The sequence below is a fragment of the Mustela nivalis genome (genome assembly GCF_964662115.1).
Source record: "Mustela nivalis genome assembly, chromosome: 19".
NCBI classification, from domain to species: domain Eukaryota; kingdom Metazoa; phylum Chordata; class Mammalia; order Carnivora; family Mustelidae; genus Mustela; species Mustela nivalis.
The window spans coordinates 22,729,796-22,753,296 of NC_139038.1; the positions used below are offsets into that span (position 1 = coordinate 22,729,796).

Consider the following 23,501-nt stretch of genomic DNA (forward strand, 5'->3'; position numbering starts at 1 on the left):
AGTAGAGGAACAGCCTTAGTCCTGTACGTTTATTGGGTGTCAGCCATGTATAGGAAGTGTTGCAGCAGACAGAGCCGGCGCTATGGCCCTCAGGGAGCTTATGGTCTGTGGGTGAGGACAGACCATGACCTCGAAGGACAGATGCTCTGTGAGGACCCCCAGCCAGGTCTGAAGGGGAGGCAGGGGTTGGGTGACTGGGGAAAATGTCCCTGATGAAGTACAAGTTTATATTGAACAAGAGACCGGATTCTACGGTGGCTTGAGGCCAGGAGTCCCCGGGAGCGGTGACGTCAGATGAGGCTACACTGTAGGTGTGTGCATCCGCGGCAGTCACCTGAAGCTCGCAGCTCTCTGACGCCGAGACGCTGACAGCCTTTTCACCTTCTTCCTCCAGCGATTGTTAGCGCAGCAGCAAAGGGCCCAGAGTCAGAGAAGCGTGCCTTCTGGGAACCGGCAGCAGCAAGACCAGCAGGTAGATGACATCTGTAATCTGAACTCATTGCAGTAGAATTGTAACGAGATGCGAAATGCCTTTATTAAAATAGAGTGGAATACGTGGTTGGTTAAGTCTCCTGTTTGCCTAAAAGTCCTCTTAACTGATATGCAGCTGATTGTTCAACTTCCTGCCTAGGAGGAGGAGTGAATTTGGCAGTGAGGAGGAATATGTGGCTGTCTGGGCAGCCTTTCTGTCCACCGTGTTTCCCAATCATCTTTCTGTTTCTAGGGTCGACCTCTTAGCGTGCAGCAGCAGATGATGCAGCAGTCCCGGCAACTCGATCCCAGCCTGTTGGCAAAGCAGCAGACCCCGCCATCTCAGCAGCAGCCACTCCATCAGCCAGCCATGAAGTCTTTCCTCGAGAATGTCATGCCCCACACTACACCCGAGCTGCAAAAAGGGCCATCACCAATAAATGCTTTCAGCAACTTCCCGATAGGTAGGTTTCTTGTTGCCCTGAACATTCAGGTGATGCTCGGGGCCCCTGGCTTATGTGTCTGCTCCTTGAGAGGCACAGTTTTGTCCCCTCGGGAAAACCATGCCGGCCCTGGGACCCATTGCTCTCCAAGAGCTGCTTTGCCTCTTGCCGGTTCAGTAGTCTTGCTTCAGGGAAGGCCTCTTTCCATGTAAAAAAACGACCCTGATTCCAAACCCCCTGCTCTTTTACAGTGGGTTAGAATAAACATGAAGTTGCTCTGAAGCCCCAGGTAGCTTCATCGTAGGGTAGAAGAGGGAAGGTTAGCAGTAACCACGTGCCAGAGATGCACTGAGCCGCGCTGCTCTGCAGGGACAGCTGGGAACAGTTACATCTCTGCTTTCGGAACCTGGAATTGCGATTCTCACCTACATAGTGTGGGATGGTCTCTGGTCTGCGTGGAGAAAATCACGGCTAGAGGAGGATTGCCTTGGTCGTCCCTGCAGTTGCTCCCTCTTTCCTTTCTTCGCTCTGTCCCCAGGCATTATTCCCTCTGGAAATTTCAGGCCTGAATGTTTTCTTCTTCTTTGAGTCTCTTTTCTCCTTTGTGCCTTTGATTCTATTTTGAGCCTTGGTCACACCCTCTTTATTTTGCTTTTTCTTTCGGTCTTTTCCTATAACCGTGTTTTCTTGTAAACCAGCTTGGTTGGTTGCTGGCCCAACTGGGTCCAAGACAGTTGGTGTGCATGTTCTGGGCTGTGGGCAGGGCCTGGAGCCTGCTATTAATTCACTCTGGCTGGACAGTACACATTTTGGCTCTCCCTGGTATTGCTGTGGACTCTCAGCTAGGATGTGGGTTGCACTTTGAGTCCTTGGAGTGGTTAGCAATCTCATTAGGTTTCTGGAAGCAGTTCCCTTGCCAGTTACCAATGTAGATAAATACCTTAGAATTTATCTACATTATGATCCCAGAGACAATAGTAGTGTGGTGAAAGAATACTCAAGTACACTGAGACATTGTGATCTTACCAGTGAAGGGAAGTAACTCTTGCTGTTGCATACTAGACATACAAATTGGGCCATTGAGGAGGTAAGTTTCTAAATATGGGATTTCCTGTTCTGACTGGCTTTATAGAGATACTTCTCCTGGGGTGCCTGGGTGAACACGTGCCCCCCCACCCACAAATAAATACAAATCTTAAAAAAAAAAAAAAACCCTACTTCTTGGTTAAGAAGTCTGCTGAACCTGTACAAACACAGTATGGTTGTCTAAACCAGGTATTGGCAAACTAGAGCCTGTTGACCAAATTTGGCCAGCTGGCTGGTTCTGTAAATAAAGTTTTATTGGAACACAGCCTTGCTCTTTTGTTAATGTGTTATTTTGTGGCAGCTTTTTTGCTACAACAGAGTTAGTAGAGACACTGAGACCTTGTGCCCCACAGAGCCTGAAATCGTTACTGTCTGAACCTTCACAGGTTCATAGAAAAATTTGCCAAGTCTTGGGTTTAGCTAAGGAGTCCAGAGAGCAGCAAATATAATTGCTCTCTCCAAAAATAAGGGATGATATTAGAGAATTCACACTGTTAAAGTTTTGAAGTTTGAATGACCTGTTATCAATCCCATGGACTGTCATGAAACCCAAGTATTAAAAACTATTTGTTTTGAAATTTAGAATAGGAACAGCGTGGCTGTGTGTTAAACAAAGATTCTGGTTCCCACTGGAGTCTTTTTGTAACAGGCATCTCAGATGATTCTGATATTGATGGTCCTTGGATTAAACTTAAGAAACCCTGGCTTAATAAGGTCAGTTTTCTGACCAGAATATCTAAGATGGAAATTCCATCCTTGTTCCAAGAGGGTATCTGAATCTGATGTGTGTCATCAGCAAAGTTCAAGGAAATTGTGCTTTGAGATATGAGAGTCTCACCCTTAAGTACAATTGCTAGAGCAAGACATTTTTACTTTCAGGTGACAGTGTCTTTTGTCTGGCCAGTCGAAAATTGTTGTTTACAAGCAAAAGATAACAACTGAAAGTGTTTATTAATATTTCTTCATGCATGTTGTTCTTGGGGGATAGCTAAAGAGATCTATTTTAGGGGCGCCTGGGTGGTTGGTCGAGTGTCTGACTCTTGGTTTTGGCTCAGGTCAGGTTCTCACGGTTGTGAGATAGAGCCCGGTGTTGGGCTCCGTGCTAGGCATGGAGGCTGCTTGAGATTCTCTCTCCTCCTGCTTCCCTGCCCCGCCCTCCTCGGTGCATGTACTGTCTTGCTCTAATACATAAATAACTCTTTTTTAAAAAAATCTTTTATTGGAGATAAGCTTTAATAATTGGCTTCCTTTAAATTATCTCTTCTTTTATCAAGGAATTTTTAAATTACCAAAATTATATGAAGAAATGGTTTTCCACAGTTGACACAGTTGTGGTTTTAACAGTTTGATGGTTTGAAAACATTGGGTTATTGAATAGTAGAATAGCTGTTAAGGATTTTTATTTGTTGCTCTCTGATAATGTAGCCACGGCTCTTCTCTCAGTGTTATTTCTGCACAGCCTTGGCTGGCGGCCCAGACTGTCTGTTCTGCCTGCCTTGCCTTTGTCTGTAATCATTTGGCTGTGCCACATTTGCAGGGTGATATTTATTAAGGAACATTCACAGGATTGAAAACAGATTAGTTACATGTGCTTTTCCAGAAAATGGAAGTTATGGTATCAGAAGGAAAATGTGCTGTATTTTATAAAGTGGTTTTTCTGGGCACCTGCGTGGCTCAGATGGTTAAGCATCTGCCTTAGGTCATGATCTCCAGGTCTTGGGATTGAGCCCCACGTCAGGCTCCCAGCTCAGTGGGGAGTCTGCTTCCCCTCTCTCTGTGTACCTCCCCCTGCTTGCGCTCTCTCTGTCTCACTTCCTTTCAAATGAATAAATAAAATTTTAAAATAGGGCGCCTGGGTGGCTCAGTGGGTTAAACCGCTGCCTTCGGCTCAGGTCATGATCTCAGGGTCCTGGGATCAAGTCCCGCATCGGGCTCCCTGCTCAACAGGGAGTCTGCTTCCCTCTATCTCTCTCTCTGCCTGCCTCTCCATCTACTTGTGATCTATCTCTCTCTCTCTCTCTGTCAAATAAATAAATAATCTTTAAAAAAAAATCTTTAAAATAAATAAAGTGGTTTTCTATTATTTTATTTTTAGGCTTGAACTCAAACTTGAATGTAAATATGGATATGAACAGTATTAAAGAGCCACAGTCAAGACTAAGGAAGTGGACTACAGTGGACAGCATTTCTGTGAACACATCTTTGGATCAAAACTCCAGCAAACATGGTAGGAAATAACATTCTTAAATTTTGTACTTTAAAAATAAGGTTGTAGACTACTAAATTTAGGTCTTTGTTTTATTTTATTTATTATTTATTCATTTATTTTTTAGAGGGAGGGCTGGGATGAGGGAGGAGAGAGAATCTTAAGCAGGTTCCACATCAGTGTGGAGCCCAGCTCAGTCTCAGGACCCTGAAACTGAGAGCCAGATCCTTAACCGACTGAACCACCCAGGCGCTTCTAGGCCTTTATTTTATTTTAAATGTCTTTTCTAGCCAAATTCTCTTATAACCTTTCCTCTTTACTGAAAAATGCTTTATTATTAAATCTTAGTTAAAATCAAAAAGCAAAATTAACTTTTATTACAGATTGTACAAAATAGAGATTGAGTATACGTTTGTGTTTTAAAAATTATTCCCCCTTTGATGGTCATTTAGGTTTCTGCAGTTGGTTTTATTGTTCTAATATTCTACTTAGCATATACTCAATTTAGTATGATGGGGAGAATATTAAAAACTCTCAGCATAGTTTGACTTCTGCCAGTTTTTTGTATAATGGCATGTTTTCTTGATACATTTTATTGCTATGTGTAAATCATATAGATTCAGTATTCTTGTTTTTTCATCTGTTAATTACTTTTTTTTAGAAACATCGTTTTCATCTTATTTAATATTATCAATTCATCTAGCAGATGTTAATGGAGTATCTTCTGCTTTCCAAGGACTGTGCTAGGCTACTTGGAGCACGTAGATACTTATGGACATGGATGTATACAGTTGAGCATATGTAAGCCAGGAAAAATACCCTGAAGAAACTCATTGTTTGGTCACAAAAATAAGGCTTGTGAACAACTTTAGTACGCTGTGATAGGTGCTATACATGTGAATCCATATGGTGGTAAAAATAGTATGATAATGTGAAGTCCATTGGAAGGTTGAGTCAGGAATGAGGAACTGTGGGTGTAGTGGGTGTGGAAGGGCTTCACAGAGAGACTGCTGAGCCGAGTCTTTGGCTTGACCATGCAACGGAGTACAGACAGAATACCAAAGAGTAAATAGCATTTGTAAAGCAAAAACAGGACAGCCTGGTAGGTTCTGTTGTGTGGGCCTGTCACAGAGGTGAAGGGGCAGGGAAGGAGGAGGAGGAAGGCAAAGCCAGAGTAGTGGGAGGGAGCAAGTCCCAGACAACTTGATGCCATCAGTCATTTAGAACTTGAAAGTGGTGGCTTTCCAAAGCACAGAAGACTCAAAGCAGTGCAAGACAGAAAGCAGTGGACACGGAGGGGATGCATGAGAAAGAGCCTTAGAATTAAGGATAGGAGGGCTGGGTAAGTAGCCTAACTCCTTGGGCAAACATGTGATCATCCGTGACGTACCTGCGTGGTCACTCGGTTGAGCGCTCTGCGGGACCGTGAACTCCTGCTGGGCGGGAGCATGGGAGCACAGGAGTGTAATGTAGGTGATGGTGGCAGAAATGCAGGAGTCAGAGCAGGCATGGTGGACAGATACTGAGTTAATTTTAGGCTTGTCAAGTGTAGTATTTTGGGTAGTGCACAATACGGAAAAGCCCAGTAAGATATTAGGAATAGAGACCAGCAATTGGAAGAAAAATCTGAGCTAGAGTAATGTTTGGTATTCATCACAGTGTTGAGGTCATGGACGTGGATAAGGTTGCCTCAGAGGGACAGAGCCTAGAAAAGAATAAGGTCAGCATCCTGGAGCCACTAGCGGCAAAAGGAGTGTGTGGAGGGGTCAGATGTGGAGAGCCAAGAAAATGCTTCTGCCATGTGTTTTTCTGTCTTTTGGGGTTAAAATGGATATTTCCATGTCTGCCTCGCTTCTCTGAGCCTCGGTTTCTTTGTAAAAATGACCTGCCTCTTTCCTTCCTTGCACTGCTGTGGTAGATGTACCGTCCCTTGTATGTTCTCCAGTGTTCGGCGTCCTGGCAGATACGGTGCAAGACCACTTTCAAGTTCAGTGATTTGCCAGAGGAATTGACAGAACTCAGAAAAGCTGTAGTACTTATGATTATGATTTATTACAGCAAAAGAATCAGATGAAAATCAGCAGAGTAAAAAGGCACACAGGGCACAGTCCAGGAGAAGTTTCCTATAGTCCTCTCCCAGTGGAGTTTCACGGACCTAATGTCTCCAGAAACAATGTTGTGAAACCTCGTATAAAGTATTGCCAACCAGAGAAGCTCCCCCAAGCCTTAGTGTCCAGGGTTTTTACTGGGGGTCAGTCACGTAGGCATCAGACACATGCATGACTCAGTCTCCAAGCCCCCACAGCTCTCTCAGAAGTCAGACAAGGACGCAGTATGGCCCAGGCCTCAGGCAGACACAAACAGGTGATGACTGGAAGTCATGTTGCCGTAAAAGATCTGGCCTGGCTGAGGCCCGGGGTCTGCAAAGGTACTCTTAACCTGCAGGATATTCTGTGTACTTGGAGGAGCGCAGGAGTGGTTGAGGGCCAGGCCTGAAGCGCTTTACAGTGTGGGCCTACTCTGCTAACCGTTTACTGCACCCGCTCCAGAGTAAGAAAAGCCAGCTTTGTTAAGAGAAGTAGGGTGGAATGGAGACAGGGACGTCCGACCAGGAAACTGTGCGTCACAGAAGGGTTGGACTAAGTTACTTGCTATGCTTTTTGGTCCTAAGATCCTTTGGCTAGAAGGTTGTTTATAAAATTGTTCCCTTGTCAGCCAAGCACCCAGCACAGTGTTCTGGGGCTGGGGGCAATGCATATGTAGAAGAACATTTCAGTCTTAGGGTAGAGGGCAGGAGGGAACGGATTCCAGAAGGCCTGTGATCTCTTAAGCTGCGACATGAAAGATAACAGTTAACCAAGCAGAGGTGATGGGAGTGGACCCCAGGGGTGGTGTGGAGGCCTTATAGATGATTAAAGAGTTTGAGTGTTAGCCCCCCTGTCCTGGAGGGCTCACTATTGCAGAGAATTAAGCCGGGAAATGGTGAGATGTGTGTTTGGGGATTATCACTCTGACTACAGTGTGGCCGCCTGGGGAGTGGAGGTAGCCGGGCAGATCATCTAGGGAACTTCCAGAGCTTAGCCAGACAGGAGATGACTGTCGCCTGACCCAGTGTCAGTGTGCTCTACCATCAAGAGCCGCGCCATCAGTTTGCAGTATATACAAATACCGAATCATTGTGCTGTACACTTGAAACTACGCTTGTTCTGTATTAACTATATTTCAATAAAAATTTTTTAAGGCAAGATTAAACAAGTTTTAAAGTTACCCACTAAATCAAAAATAGAAGCTCTCCACATTTTCAGAAAAGATAGAAACAGATACCACATTTTCAGAGTTGAGAAAGAATCTACAAAGAAATCGAAGGCATCATAGAAATAATGAAACACTGAGACCAAGTATATGTCAAATTGATAAATATAAATGGGTCAAACTAATTTGCATTGACTCATAAAGCAGAATCCAACTCTTTGCTGTGTACAAAGGACCCAAAACAAAACAATTCAGAAATCTTTGCAGTTGTACAAAAAAACAGCTGTAGGGAAGCAGAATTGATAGGACTTGGTGATTTAAAATAATGGAAGGAGAGGCAGGAGAGCCTCTCTGCTTTCTAACTTAAGTGACATCACATTTGTTCCTCTGATTAATACCAAAAGTACATTTTTGTGACATTCGTTCCTTTCTGTTGGATTTTATCTTGAAACTTTGACTAAACTTGGCTTAAAGGTCAGCTTGCTGGTTTGTGAACCTTGGACTGATGATTATCAGATACTGAAGGTGAAATTGTCATGTGGTAGAAAGAACCTTGGACCCTAAAACAGACCTGAATTCTAAGTTGAATTTGCCACTCGGTGGCATATCACATTTGGAATTTTTCTTAAGAATGGGAATGGTAGGGGGGTGCCTGGGTGACTCCGTGGGTTAGGCCTCTGCCTTCAGCTTGTTACTGAGGAGAAAAATGCAAAGAAAAGAAGTTTTAAGAAAATGCAGTAATTAGAGGCACTTGGGTGACTCAGTGGGTTAAACCTTTTCCTTTGGCTCAGGTCATGGTCTCAGGGTCCTGGGATTGAGCCCTGCATCGGGCTCTCTGCTCGGCGGGGAGCCTGCTTCTTCCTCCCCCTCTGCCTGCCTCTCTGCGTACTTGTGATCTCTCTCTGTCAAATAAATAAAATATTTTTTTTAAAAAAGGGACTGATAGGGACGCCTCAGTGGTTCAGTTGGTTGGGCATCTGCCTTTGGCTCAGGTTGTGATCTCCGCATCTTGGGATTGATCCCAGCATTGGGCTTTCCGCTCCGCGGGGAGTCTGCTTCTCCCTCTCCCAATTCCCCTGCTTGTGCTTACTCTCTCTCTGACAAATAAAATCTTTAAAAAAAAAAAAAGTGGAAATGGTGGCTGACTCGGGTGGCAGAATGCGAAATAAATAGAGACCCTGGAGTTGAGAGCGAGCTTTGCTGCTTGTTAGCTATGTACGGTCAAATACCAATCTTTATGGTTGTTATAGTCCCTGAATGGGAATATAAAATGGTACCTCCTGTGATGTTTTGAGAATGGATGAGGCCTGTGGGTGGACACGTCATTGTTGGCTCCCCACATGCCTGCCTCTAAGACAACGGTATGTCTCCAGTGCGAATCCAGCCCGCTTGTGTCCCTCTACACTGCCACCTGGACACCCATGCCTTCCGCTTTCCCCACCTTCCCCCGCGCGGCGGCCAGTAGAGTATGATTGGACTCTCGCTGCCTCTCTGTCAAGCCTATTTTCCTTTTTAATAAAATGAAGTTTTAATAAGTAGAAATGAATTTTCTCTAATGAAAGGGGGGGAGTACTTTTATCCGCTCAGGTTCTTGCAGAAAAATTGATCATTTAAAATGTGGCGTCCGTGCTTGTTTACTGTCTTACATGCAGCTGCTCCTTTACTCATCCCCCTGCTGAGCGCCCAAGTGATTTTATCTTTTTTTTTTTTTTTTTAGATCTTATTTATTTGACAGAGATCACAAGTAGGCAGAGAGGCAGGCAGAGAGGGGGCGGGGGAAGCAGGCTCCCCACCGAGCAGAGAGTGGGAGTGGGATGCAGGACTCGTTCCCAGGACCCTGAGACCATGACTTGAGCCGAAGGAAAAGGTTTAACCCACTGAGCCACCCGGGCACCCCTCCCAAGTGATTTTAATTCACTTTACAAAAAAGATACACAGTTTACTCAGATAAAAGCAACTAGATAAGGAAGCCAAGGAAGAGAAGGGCTGGAATCGCTGAACTAACGAGGCCTTGTCCGGAATAGGTCAGTGCCCAGCAGTGATGGTGCCGTGAGGTTCCGTCAGGCCAGCTCTGCCCCCTTGGTAACCAGTACGGAAGCTTGGTGTTGTGCGTGCTACCAGGCAAAACTTTTTCATGGAGTAAAACAAGACTAAAGCAACATTCAAGGCTCTGCTGTATTTTTGTAGAAGCTCATAACATCTGTGATCAGGGCTTTTCCTCATACCTGCTCCAGAGCTGGCACGAGCGGGGGGTGTTTGGTTTTCCTCTTTACCCTCGCTCCTCCGTTGGGTTATTAAAGCTGGAAGCTTGAGAGATTCTCCTCTCTAAATTTATTGAGATAATTTACATGTAATACAATTCTCTTTATAAAGTATACCATTTGTTGGCTTTTAGTATACTCTGAGTCGTGGGAGTCGAACATTTCCCCGTCCCAGAAGAGCCCCAGAGGGGTTGCTCCTCGCACCTTCTGGACTTTTCTTCCTTCCCAGACATGCATAAAAACGAGTCCCGTTTTCTGTGGGTTTGCCTCACTGGACCGCTCACATCAGTGGAAGCATATATTATCCTGTCCTGCGGGACTGGCTTTTTGGTGGGGGATAATGTTTTCGAGGTTTATCTGTGTCGAAACATGCATTAGCACTCCTTCTGTTTTACAGTGGTGTTGGCTGATGGCCACATTTGGGTTATCCACCCATCACGTGCTGCGTATTTGGGTGTAAGAGATGTCCTTGATTTCTTCCTTTCCCGGACTTCCACATCCATCCATCTGTGACTAGTGCCCCTTGTCCCGCAAAATGCACAGTCGTGTGTCCGTAGAATCTCGCCACCTCGGCAGCTGCCCTCTGTCTCTGCCCCCGTGGCTTCCGTTCTCTGTGCAACAGCAGCAGGGACCACAGATGAGTGTGGTTGTCTCACTGCTCTACTTACAGCCCTGGCTGTGTCCTGCAAAGCCCTGCATGAGGGTGTTGCAGAATCTGATGCCTTCAGGGAACAGGCAGGGTGTAGGCCCGTCCGGGGCAGCAGGACCTGGGGCCACTGGAGCAGGCACACCTCAGGACCTTCCAGTTCCAGAAATTTCAGACAAAACCTACAGGGTCATCCCTGCCCCTCAAGGCCAGGCTCCACTCCTGCATGTTATTTACTCTCCTGCTGACTGTTTTTCAGACAAAACAGTCTTTCGGTTCCTCACTCATGCCAAGCTGCTATTCTCCACGGGTCTTTGTGCACGCTGTGCCCACCGCCCGGCATCTCCTCCCTGCCCCCCATGCTCCCCTTTCCGTGCTCTGCGCACTCCCGGGTTTGTGGGGGGGCCCCTTCATCTGCCCGCCTCCCTGGGCCCAGCAGGTCCACTGAGAGAGGGATGTGTTGGCTGCGTGTGTCAAGCATTAGTCATTTAAGATGTGTTCAAAAATGAGTGTAGGGAATAAATCACCGAAGACAAATGACCATTTCTGAGTGAGAGTAAGTTGTCTTTTTGTGGGATTTCGCACTCATTTGGATAACAGGTATCTTTACCACTGCTGTGTATGATCACAAGGGGGTGTGCATAGGCAGAAATGTGAACATCCTGATCAAAACGTGTGTTTGTTCTCATTACATGGAGTGGTCATAGCAGTCTCCTGGATTCTTGGATTCCCCTCTCTGCCACTTAGAACATTCTCCACCATAAAGCTTTCTTTACTGGAGCTGTGTTTCTTTCCTCCGGTGCACCTCATTCACCAGCAACACACATCTCCCTGACAAGGAGTCCACTGTGCTTGTTCTCGGTTTAGGGCAAAGTACAAGTGTTCTAATGACTTGGAAATAAGTTTGTACCCATACTCTGGTCACTTACTGATGATTATGTTCCTTATTCTCCTCCTTGAAATAAAATTCACTATGAGAATGTTCAGATCTCGGGACATAAGAGAGTTAAGAGTGATCGCCATCTGGAAGAGAGTTCAGGGCTTGCTTTCCTCCCGGACTTCTCACGCAGTCTACAGAGCGCACTTTGGAACCCACAGAGCTCATACAGGGTGTTCTTATGATATTTGAGAAGCTACAAGAAATAAATTCACTAGTGCCTTTTGCCTCACATTCTCTTATTCTCTTATTCTCTTTTCTCTCTTTAGGTGCTATTTCAAGTGGTTTCAGGCTGGAAGAGTCTCCATTTGTTCCCTATGACTTTATGAACAGCAGTACTTCTCCAGCCAGCCCTCCGGGTTCAATAGGAGATGGCTGGCCACGTGCCAAATCGCCTAACGGCTCTAGCAGTGTTAACTGGCCACCAGGTAAAGTGCGGGCTGAGGCTCTGCCTCCCTCACTGGGTCCTTTCCTGCTCAGTGCTCTAGTGATGTAGGCCAGTTCAGTGGATCAGCCTGCGCTCTGCTCAGGCTGGGAAGGAACAGAGGAGCCAGTCTGGCCTGTTACCAGTGCCTTTATGCTCCAGGCAGGGAAGGGGGAGGGAGTCCTGCTGGCCCGCGTGAGGAGTAAGGTAAAAAAAACACTCAGGGCTCCTCTTCATCTGCACCAGGGGACTAACTTGATGGTGTTTCATTTGGGCTGAGACATTACTGGCAGTGGACTTAACAGCCTTCTTTTCTGTTTGCATTGCTATGGCTTATGATTTAATGAAGCACTTGACAGTGTTACCATTTAGGTGTGCCTGGTTGGCCCAGCTGGTAGAGCATGCGACTCTTGGTCTAGGGGTTGTGAGTTCGAGCCTCATATTGGGTAGATATTACTTAAAAATAATTTTTTTTAAAGATTTTATTTATTTGAGAGAGCATGTGAGAGAGAATATGAGCAAGGGAAGGGATAGAGGGAGAAAGAGAAGCAGACTCCTTGCTGAGCAGAGAGCCCAATGCAGGACTTGATCCCAAGACCCTGAGCTCATGACCTGAACCGAAGGCAGATCCTCAACCGACTGAGCCACCCAGGTGCCTCAAAACTAAAATCTTAAAAAAAATAAGAGTGGCTAGGTGGCTCAGTCAGTTGAGCATCTGGCTTCAGCTCAGATCGTGATCCTGGATCCTAGGATCGAGTGCCACATGGGCTCCCTGCTTAGTGGGGAGTCTGCTTCTCCCTCTCTCCTTGCTTCTCCCCCTGCCATGTTTGTGCGCATGCGTTCTCTCTCTCTCTCTCTGTGTCAAATAAGTAAAATCTTTTAAAAATAAAAAAAATTAAAATAAAATTTAAAAAAACATTTTTAAAGTGTTACTATTTAAAAATATATGAACCCTGAGAAATGATTTCATTTGCAAAAATGCACAAGTCATTCTTAAATAGCAGCTCATGTTACACTAACCATAGTACTAAATCAGCCTCATAGAGTACTAGTATTAACTGGAAAATATTTGAGAATTGCACAAGGAAAACAAGTTTTGGATATTTAATAATGGATCTTTAAGTGATGGATGATTAAGCCCAAACTAATTTTATGTGTTTGTTTCCAGAATTTCGCCCTGGTGAACCATGGAAAGGTTATCCAAACATTGACCCTGAAACTGACCCTTACGTCACTCCTGGCAGTGTCATAAACAATCTTTCAATTAATACTGTGCGGGAAGTTGACCACCTCAGGGACAGGAACAGTGGTACGTAGGCGGGTACAGGTCCGAATTTCTGAAAGACACTGGCTGACGCGATTTAAGAATGGTTCACAGGATGAGAAACTTTTAGCCCATCGCAGCACCTGACATCCAAGGAAGTCATGAAAATAAAAAGTGAATTCTCAATTTTCCCATAGGTGATTCTTTGCCACTTTAAAAATGACGAGGATTTATTGTCACTTGATATGGTTTACACATATATTCACTTAACTCAAAGTACCAACAAATACTTGCTTTCCAGGAGTTATAGTAGCAACTGAAAGGTTGTTACCTACTTTATAACAAGTTTCAGTGTTGTGATTATTAAGAAGTGGACATTTCTTATAAAAGATGTTATCATTCATTTATACACTCTTGTTCTTAAAGGACTTCCGTGTGAAGAACCAATTTAGCTTTCTTTGTCTCTCTGAAAGTGAAAAATTAAGACCATTTGAAGGGTCCCTCCACTTCGGACGCACTTTTAATTTATTTTTATTTATTTATTTATTTATTTATTTATTTATTTGACAGAGATCACAAGTAGGTAGGCAGAGAGAGAGAGAGAGGAAACAGGCTCCCCGCTGAGCAGAGAGCCTGATGTGGGGCTCAATCCGAGGACCCTGGGATCATGACCTGAGCCGAAGGCAGAGGCTTTAACCCACTGAGCCACCCAGGCACCCCTCGGATGCACTTTTTAATGGGTCATCAAATGCAGTTGTCCTACCACCTACCATATAGTTTCCCTCCCCCCGGGCATTTGAAGTATTCTCTGCATGCACCTGAAGGAAGGTGAGGGGAGTGAAAGAAAATATTTTGTTTCTGTTCAAAACCTACATCTTCCTATTCCTCTAGACAATTTATAACAAGATCCGAAGAGCATTTTACATTAAATGTGTGATTTTGTTAACAGGTGTTCGCCATATCACAATGGCAAGGAAAGAATCCTCCTCATTCGAAAATGGCTGAATTTAACAGACCACTGTGTAGAAGTAGCTAAAGTACCCACGGCTTTTGCTGCAGAACAGCGGGGACAGGGCCAAGGGTAGAGTCTCACAGCCGTGTGTGTAGGTAGTGGAAGAATCTTGCGGCTTGCAGAGACGGACTTCTTGTTGTGGAAGATCGTTGGTCAGGAGAGGAGTTTAGATCTGGTATTAGAAGACGTGAACCGTTGAAGGTTTTGAGTGGAGTCTTGCCATTGAGGGTAGACGGTCTGTCAGCGACTGGCAGAAGGGATGGAGTGGGAGGCCGGGTTGGAGCTATTACAGATCCCATGACAGTCCAGCCTGCAGCGGGGCGAGAGAGCGAGGGGGATTCAAAATGGGACAGTCTGGTTTGGGAGGCTGCTGTGGGGCGTGATGGAGGGTGAGGACCTGCTGGTACTAGGGTACCCCGGGGGCAGGGGTTGGTCTGGTGAGCTGTCTCTGGAGTTCAGTCAGGGCTTGGGGGCGGGAGGAACTAGGCCTCCTTCTGGAGCCTGGACTGGGACACGGAGCCAGTGTCGTCTTGGAGTGTCAGGCAGAGGAGGGAAGCTACCTCCCTGAGCTGCAGTCAGAACGATGAGCACGGAGGAAGGTGCAGTTGTGGGCACCGCGCCTGGACCCCAGCATCTGTTTCTTTCCTGTGGCCTGCGGTGGGATCGCAGCCTCACAGGAAGCTCCTGCTTGTTCTCCATGTGCCATGCCCCTTGCTCTGGGGATCACTGACTGGGCTCTTCCCCCACGCAGGGTCATCCTCATCCTTGAACACCACGCTGCCTTCAACTAGTGCCTGGTCATCCATTCGTGCCTCCAACTACAACGTTCCCCTCAGCAGCACAGCACAAAGCACTTCAGGTGGGCCTTGTCCCGGGCTTGTTGAGGCCCTGTCAGAGGAATGGGGTACTCAGCACCTCGGGCGGGGGCTGTTGTGGGGAACCCTCTTCTCTTTATTTGAAGTATTCTTAGTCTGGAGGTAGGAGAATATGTTTCTGAGCCTGGGAAAATACTTGTAACACCATTTGTCCCTTTCTAAAATCGGCTAGAGCCAGCAGTCTGTCACTGAGTCCCTCTCCCTCTCTCGTCTGAGAGCCAGTTCATTAAATGCAGTTTCATTGGAAGCAGTTCTCAAATGAAGCAGCTTTTATTTTGGTAATGTCCTATCCTTTGCAGACTGATACTTCTGTAAAGTGTAGGAAACCTGACCTTGGAATTGCTAGAAAAGCAATCCCATACTTGGGAGCTCTGGCCATGTCCGACTGCTGTCTGCTTACGACCACACTGAGTTTTCTCTACTTGTTCTGTCGGAGACAAGTGAGAGCTTGTGTGGTGACCAGGCTTCCCCACCACTTTGAGTCTCACTCACTTAAGGGAGGTGCACTTTATAAATCAAGTAGAAACATAATGGACAGTGACAGAAGTTAAAAAATCTTCCATCTACTTCTGCCCCCTCATGGTTTTGTAGGATTATTTTGAACGAGTTTACCATGTGCCTGATCCCTGCACACCCCCATTGCCATGAGGCAGGACACATCAGGAAGTGAGCTTTCTTCTTCTTCTCCTTCTTTCCTTTTTTTTTTTTTTAAACCAGACAGGCCTGGATTTGAATCCTGGCTGTGCACGGGACCCATAGTTGCTTAACCTCTCTGACCTCGGTAGGATGTGTGTCAGGATTAGAGCTAGGATGCACCGAGTGCCCGGCAGCCTGGCGCTCGGCACAGAGAGACGCCCGGTGAGCGTCTGCTGTGAGGACTTCCTGAGTTGGGGCTACTTTTGTGGTCCTTTTTCCCATGTGTAAACCAGAGAGTTCTAAGATCTATTTAATGACCTATGTGACGATCTCGAGTGACTCGGTCATGGTCCTAAAGATAAGGAGTTCCCAGGTGCTGTTTCAGAGCAGTTGAAAGCAGTGTATTTTGTTTTGTTCTGATTTCCATTGTGGTATAGTTTTGTACACTGGGCTAGGAATTTCATGAGTCTTAAAATTGTTAATAACAAATGGTTTGAGTGTTTTGAGTCAAGGGAGCAGTTTCCTTTTGGCTTTTGTGGGGCTTTTTGGGGGCAGTTTTGAGTTGGGGATTTTTAATAGGGTTTCTTTTTAGTTGATTTGCTTTTTGTGGGAGAATGGGTGTTGTCCTTAAATTTTCTCTTTTCTAAAAGTATTATTTTCCTCCCCCGCCCACTGTGTTTTTTCCCCTGTGAGTAGCCAGAAATAGTGATTCCAAATTGACATGGTCTCCTGGTTCAGTTACAAACACCTCTCTGGCTCATGAGCTGTGGAAGGTCCCTTTACCACCTAAAAACATCACTGCTCCGTCCCGCCCACCTCCGGGACTGACTGGTCAGAAGCCACCCTTGTCTACGTGGGATAACTCTCCCCTTCGTGTAGGTGGAGGATGGGGAAATTCTGACGCCAGGTACACCCCAGGTAAGACAGGCATGATGCTCGTGATGGTTTCTTGGGGTTCCTTTGCTGAACAGGAATAAGTACGCACAGTGAGTCCAACAGACGGATGTGCATTACCCAGTATAAAGTAGGGTCCGACCTTAGACGCGCGACTCCCAGCATATTGCCGTCTTCTGCAGTTTCTAAATTGTGAATCTTAAATTTACTTGGAATTAAACCTGGTTTACTTAAAAACATGTGGCCAAAGCCACACACACAGCCAGCGGTCGGGTTAATGTAATCGATATATCCTGTCTTTTTCAAAGCTTCCTGGAGCCTGAGAACATCTGCTCACTTCCTGCTCGTGGCGGCAGCGTGCTGCCCGGAGAGGCTGGGGAAGGTGGGAGCAGCCCCGCTGGGCCTGTTGGGTGGCAGCGTGGCCTGTATCCTTAGGGTGATGTCCCGTGTATTGTTTCAGCAGGGCCGTGCGAGAGTGGACGGGGGTGCTGGTCGTTAACAGTGCGGGGCCGGCATGCCCAGGAGGACCGCCCTCCCCCCGCGCCGTCTCCTTTCTCTCCCTGCTCTCCCTGCGCGGGACTCGCACGGGCTTAGGACTGGCGTTGTGCCCCCGCCCTGACGCGCACACAGATCAAACGAGCTGTCTGCCAGTTCTACCAGTAAATCTGGTCCCAGTCTTCATTCTCCTCAGTCTCAGAACTGGAGCTGACTTTCTCCTCTCTAGCCTGAAAATAGTCAAACTTCACAGCAGTGTCCTGTCTTTAGGCAGGCGATCGGCTGAAAGAAAGCTTAGCAGTGTTTCCTTTGGGGGAAAGGTTTAAGGGATGGGGAGTGATTTAAATTCCAAGAAAGGATCCAAGCTGCTAGCCGTACACGAATGTAGTAGGTGCCCTGTGTGAGTGGGCCGAGGGCGCATCTGGTGCCAGCCACGTGGCCGGTAGCAGCACAGTGACAGGAGAGGGTCTGGTGCCCAGGGGTCCCACGCGCGGCGGCTGGTGGAGCCCAGTAAGGGTCAGCCAGGCCGAGCAGAGAGGATACATATGGCAAGGCGAGCCGCCCAGGGAAGCACGAGCGCTCCTTGCTAGAGACGGCGATGAGTGAGCCAGTGCAGGGAGCGACCAGGAGGCAGCGTCACAGAGCCGTCTTCCTCAGGCACGCCGCTGTGTTGGTGACGTACCTCGGGCGCTCACAGGAATGACTGGATCCTCAAGTTCTGCTGGGAGCGCGGGCGCCCTGGGGCTGAGCAGGAAGGCCAGTCTTGGAGCTCCCTGGGAGCCAGACAGACACAGAAGTGTCCAGTGATTGCAAGCCGGCTCTTCCTGATTGAAGTCCAGTGGGGACCCAGCGTTATAGCAGTTCCAGACAGTGATTCAGCGAGTCTCCACATGACTCTGCTCGCCACCAGCGTACCCACCATCTGTCCCCACACACTGTTCAGTACCATTGACTGTGTTCCCGACTCTAAACCTTTCCCTCCTCCTGTCTTACTCATTCCCTGACTGGAAGCCTGGACGACCTCCTCCCCTTCCCATTTTGCCCATGCCCCACTCTTGCCCCGGCAACCATCAGTTCTTTCACTGTATTTATAGGTCTGAGCTGGCTTTGTTCATTTGTTTTGTTTTTTTTAATTCCACAGACAAGTAAAATTGTACAGTATTTGCCTTTCTCTGTCTGCTGTGTTTCATTAGCATACAGTACCTTCTAGGTCCGTCCATGTTCTGCGTGGCAAGATCTCCTCCGTTTTATATATATGCCACGTTTTCCTTGTCCATTTTTCTGTCGATGGACACTGATGGCAAGCTTTTAAATCCCTCATGCATTCAGAGTTATCAGACCATACCTTAGATAATCACAGAGGCCTTTCCTCAGAGATGCCATTTTGAGATAGTTTTAGCTTTATAAATGAAAAGATGGAAAAGGGATATGGCCTTTCACAGCCCTCCTGCCTGCCGTGACAAGCTGGCCGCTGTCCGAGCTCACTCTTCCCAGAGGCAGAGCCACCTGCCCTAGAAAGTCGTGCCTGCTCAGACTTCCTGGCGTGAGGGCAGTCGGAGCCGCGGCGAGGTGACTCCAGGCAGAGGTGCAGGCAGTGGGGAGGGTAGGGGAGGGCACCAGGGGCCCGCGTGCTCCTCCCGCACAGGGGTCACTTGACTGAGATGTGTTTGTCCGAATGTCCTTCGTGCCTTAGCTGAGGAAAACTGACTTGTCCTTTGTCCCTAGGTTCCAGCTGGGGTGAGAGCAGCTCAGGGAGAATAACAAATTGGCTTGTTCTAAAGAACCTTACACCTCAGGTAAGAGCACCAGGCATCCTGGCCTAAAGGCATGTGCCAGGAGACAGGGGAACAGAGGGTTCCAGTCTGGTTTGAGAGGAGGTTCGACCTAGGCCTCCCTCGTGCTACCAAGTAGGCGTCAAGGCGGGACCAAGGAAGTCACAGCGGGTGATCTTGCAGGTGATCTTTGGATGCTTCAGGCAGGCTGTGGTCTGAGCCAGTTTGTTTCCACTATGAAACGTGCATGCAGCCGACCAAAATAGATGCCTCGGTCTCACCGCAGGGGCACTGATGGTGTAGGCCTGGGCTAGGGTTCGGCCTGCGCTCTCCTGCAGGTGGTCCTTGTGCTGCAGTCGAGAAACCCTGGTCTGCCCTGGTAGATGAGAACATCTCCTTAGGCCCCGGACCCCCTCCTCTGGAGGCTGGATGTTAAGAGCCCCCCCCCCCCCCCCAGGGCGCAGTGCCTTGATGAATTCTGTCCTCGGGGCAGGCAAGAGAGAAGACCTGAAGCCACAGCAGGGCATGGCTAACTAAGGAAGTGGGGATCTGGGGAATGTCCCGGAGTCTAGAGGCCACAGAGGTATGGCTCTGGGAGCATGGAGGTGGGGAGGGGGGCACTGGACCCCGTCACAGCAGTGAGGCCCAGTGAAGAGTGGCAGCAGAAGTGAAGAACCTTGGGCAGGAAAGAGGAGCAGAGTCCCAGCCTGGGGCGACCTCCCCGATGGTCCGCGTGGCGGCGCATCTCATCGGCGGCTCCCCACGCTCTGTTTCCTAGATCGATGGCTCAACTCTGCGTACTCTGTGCATGCAGCATGGCCCACTGATAACATTCCACCTGAACCTCCCACATGGAAATGCTTTGGTCCGTTACAGTTCAAAAGAAGAGGTAGTGAAGGCACAAAAGTCTCTGCACATGTAAGTTGGATATCTGGTGCCTGCCACCTGGAAAGTGCCCTCGCGATTGGAAGGGTTTGGGTTCCCTTGTGTGTGGAAGCACAGCCGGTGACACTGTGTGTCATCCCTGGGCCGGTGCTCAGAGTCCTGCCGTAAGAGTGCTTCGTGAGGTGGCAGCCTCGCTCTGTCTTGGGTTCCAAGGTCAGTCCTCCTAAGGAGAAGCACTGCCCCTCAAAATGGCCCTAGAAAATCTCTTAGATCACCTGTAGGAGACCAAAAGCCATGATCCATCTGGATACCACAGCCCTACGTGTGGGGCGGGTGTGGCTCTGGGTCCGAGAGAGCCCTGGGCCACGTGTGCCGCCGCCGGCCCCCTTGGCTTTCGAGCAGAGGCAGGGGGCACCCCTCGCTTCGAATCAGACCCTTCAGACGCCCTGAGTCTTCACTGCGTCCCGTGTCTCTTCCCTCCAGGTGTGTATTGGGGAACACTACTATTCTTGCTGAGTTTGCCAGTGAAGAGGAGATCAGCCGTTTCTTTGCACAAAGTCAGTCTCTGACCCCTTCTCCTGGCTGGCAGTCTCTCGGGTCCAGCCAGAGCCGGCTGGGCTCCCTCGACTGTTCCCACTCGTTCTCCAGCCGGACCGATCTCAATCACTGGAATGGTGCTGGGCTGTCGGGAACTAACTGTGGAGACCTTCACGGCACTTCACTCTGGGGGACCCCACATTATTCCACAAGCCTGTGGGGTCCTCCCAGCAGCAGCGACCCCCGGGGAATTAGCAGCCCATCCCCCATTAATGCTTTTCTTTCTGTTGACCACCTGGGTGGGGGTGGAGAGTCCATGTAACGTGTAAATGTAGACTCACGAACTGTGACCTCAAGAAGCGAAAGAAAGGAGCACTAAGTTGGGCTCGCCGCCTGCAGCCAGGGGCCACCTGTGGGAACAGCTCTTCTCTGCACATTTTCCACTTTGTTTTCCCTGAAACATATCAGTTTGAATACTTGAATCATGCAGGCCAATATTATAATGTGAAAAGGTATCTATCTATTTACACTCCCAAATAGCGCCATACATGCTAAACCGTGTAGAATGAGCTCACTCGTGTATATTCATCATGTTTAGCCTTTGGGCTCTTTTCTTTTTTCCTCCCTGCCCCTTCCCTGTTTCTCTCCCCATCCTTCACCTGCTGTTTCCCTTTTTATTTTTTCTCCTCCTCTCTTTCTTTTTTTCTTTTTTCTTTTTCCTTTTTCTTTCTTTCTTTCTTTTTTTTTTTTTTTTTTTTGCAAAACCATTTTTTTGGGCTGATAATGTATGAGCTTTTAACTTTGCACTGAATGATGTTCTCTCGTCTAATCGGCAATATGGGGGGGCAGCTGTTCCAGTGTAAATGTTTACTCAAGGATGTTCTTAAAGGTGTGCGCTCTCTACTATGCCTTGATGTTTGCCTACCTTACTGTGGTGTCGTGGAGTTTAAAAGACCGAGTTCTGATGCTGACTTAGGACTATTAATGAAAGTATTGCACCAGTGTTTTCATGTTCTAAAACTAAAGAATTTCGCTCTGCAGTTTGAAAAACTGTGGCCACAGCTGTGACTTGCAGCCCCCCTGCCACCCAGGACGGGCCCTGCACTTTGAATAGGCTTTCCATTTTGTTTTGAAGGTTCTCACGGTGAACCTTCTTGTTTACAGATTTTTTTGTTTGTTTTTTGAGAAAAAAAAAATGTTTACTCTTCCATCATTTAAAAAAAATTTAAAAGACAAAAAAAAAAAAAAAAACAATGGAGGATGATTTACAAGATGCTTTCTATCTCTGGGAAAAAGGAGCAGCATTTGGCCATGTTCTTTTGTTTTCTATTCCTGTCCTAAATCCAAGAGCATGGTTCTCAGGAAAACCAGTTCCCCAGTTAGGAAAAAAAAAATTTTAAAAATAAAAAAATAAAAAAAAATCTCCTTGTAGTTTCTTATAGGAAAAAACAGAAAACCCCAACTTTTAGCACTGATACTACATATTGCTCTGTTAAAGAATTTTCTCTGCCAAAAAAAAGAAAAAAACAAAAAAACAAATGCTTAAAGCTGGAGTTGACATTCTGCTTTCAGATGCTGTCTTTTTATTAGTGAGTGATGATGGTTTGCTAATAATCAATAGGTGATAATTTTTTGTAACCCCATCAAGTGGCTCTCTCTGTTTCTGCTCTCCTGTGACTGTGTTAATGTTGAACTGTTGTACCTTAAAGCCGAAATCAGTAACTATGCATACTGTAGCCAAGGTATTGGGCTTACAGAATTGTTCGTTGTATAAAGAAAATTTTAAATGTTGTTGCAAACTAACGAGTTACACCATTTTTAAACCTGTTTTCCTCCTCGCCCCCTTTTTTTGCCCACAAATGGTATTATAATGCTTGCTTAGTCAAAGAAGACGGGCCAAACAAGGGTAAACATTTTAACAGCGCAGAATTTGCCATCATTTCATTGCCTTGATCTAACTGTTTGTGTCCTAAGATGCAAAAGAAGTCAGTGGCTTTTAACTGTTTACAAATAGAATGTGATTGTAAAATGTACAGTTTGGTTGTGTTTGAATTATGAAATCCCTCTCGATATAATAAACCATGACTTTTTGGCTGCTCAACATTAATTGTCTCTTTTTTGTGAATTTCTTTGTACGCTCTTTTTTACAATGAACGTTTCAATGTTGCTGTATATGAGGGTCCTCATAGAGCAACCGAGTACAAATCTAAGCAAATATTTGAACATTCTATCCGAACTTCTCCACAATTTCACCCTGAAATAATGTGAGAACGATGGGAAACTGTAGCTTGCTCCTTCCTACCCTCTCTGAGCATCTTTGGGATCTTGTTGCTCAAAGCTCTCCTGTGACTTCATCTTCCCCACCATTTGTGCCCATCTCAAGCCTCAGCAAGAGACCATTTGGAACATGAAGCTTAATGACTTGCCAGTGTTCTAGTGTTAAACTCTCATACCTCTGTTACAAAATAAGAAAATGCCACAACCTGGACCGGCCTTTTCCTCCCCCCTCACGGCCCTCTCCTGACCGTGGGAGCTCGGGGGCAAAACCTGTGTGTGTATCCCAGTGTGTGACTTCAGATCCTGCTCCGGCTTGCCAGGGGTGAGCTAATGTTGGACACCTTCCTATAAGCAACTGTTGTTCAATGCATTCAATGTATATTGACTTCCATACTGGTTTTTCCAAAAACCAAAGGTAGCTTTGAAAAACCACGTTTGGAAATGTTGGGAACGTTAAGCTGATTGACCTTTTGGGGCTTTGAGTAGTATATAATTCATAACTGCGTTAATTGTATTGTTAAAAGTGTTTGGGAGTTTTTTGCGCTTGTTATGTGGAAAATAAAGTGTTTGATTTAAAAAATTAAAAAGTGGTTTTCATTTTTGCCTAATCCTTAAATCATTACAGCTCTACTCCCTAAGTGGCCATATGACTCCTAAGTCCACCATAATCTCTCTCAGCTGCTCGGGCCTTTGTCCCCGCCACTCTTCTGACCTCGATGTTCCCCTAGCCAGATGTCCTCGAGTCACCGGCCACCTGCAGGAGGCGGTCTAGACACTTCCACACATCCAGTCTTGCATTGCTCCCAAGTTCAGCTCACAGCAGCCACATGGCTTCTGCAACCCTGGATGCGTGGTGGGCTCTGGCCATTGGACCGTGAGAGAACGTGCACCTGCGGTCCAGCCGACTGACGGGGAAAGACAGACTTCAGGTGATCCTGGGACCTGAGCAGTCCATAGGCTGAACCCAACTCATGGACCCTCATTACATTACCCCATCACCAAACCACCCTGGTTTCCACTGACTTCCTAGGTTTTTCTTTTCTTTTCTTTTTTAAGGATTTTATTTATTTATTTGACAGAGAGATCACAGGTAGGCAGAGAGACAGGCAGAGGGAGAGGAGGAAGCAG

The 23,501-nt window shown here is 46.9% G+C and overlaps 1 protein-coding gene across 35 annotated transcripts in view; it reads left to right on the forward strand.

Annotated features, from left to right (window-relative positions):
- Positions 1–22,960, forward strand: part of TNRC6A (trinucleotide repeat containing adaptor 6A) — a 198,385-nt gene extending 175,425 nt beyond the window's left edge. For 31 of the 35 annotated variants that reach the window (XM_082714773.1, XM_082714781.1, XM_082714753.1 and 28 more), the window contains 10 exons: positions 395–472; positions 725–935; positions 4,096–4,227; positions 11,572–11,730; positions 12,895–13,035; positions 14,754–14,861; positions 16,210–16,431; positions 18,628–18,698; positions 19,453–19,592; positions 20,043–22,960. In XM_082714773.1, the coding sequence (XP_082570899.1) occupies positions 395–472; positions 725–935; positions 4,096–4,227; positions 11,572–11,730; positions 12,895–13,035; positions 14,754–14,861; positions 16,210–16,431; positions 18,628–18,698; positions 19,453–19,592; positions 20,043–20,418 (1,638 nt within the window). In that variant the 3' untranslated portion in view covers positions 20,419–22,960. Of the gene's footprint in view, positions 1–394; positions 473–724; positions 936–4,095; positions 4,228–11,571; positions 11,731–12,894; positions 13,036–14,753; positions 14,862–16,209; positions 16,432–16,867; positions 18,074–18,627; positions 18,699–19,452; positions 19,593–20,042 lie in introns of those variants that run through there. The other 4 variants (XM_082714754.1, XM_082714756.1, XM_082714776.1 and 1 more) reach the window with 1 other exon arrangement.
- Positions 22,961–23,501: the final 541 nt, after the last annotated feature.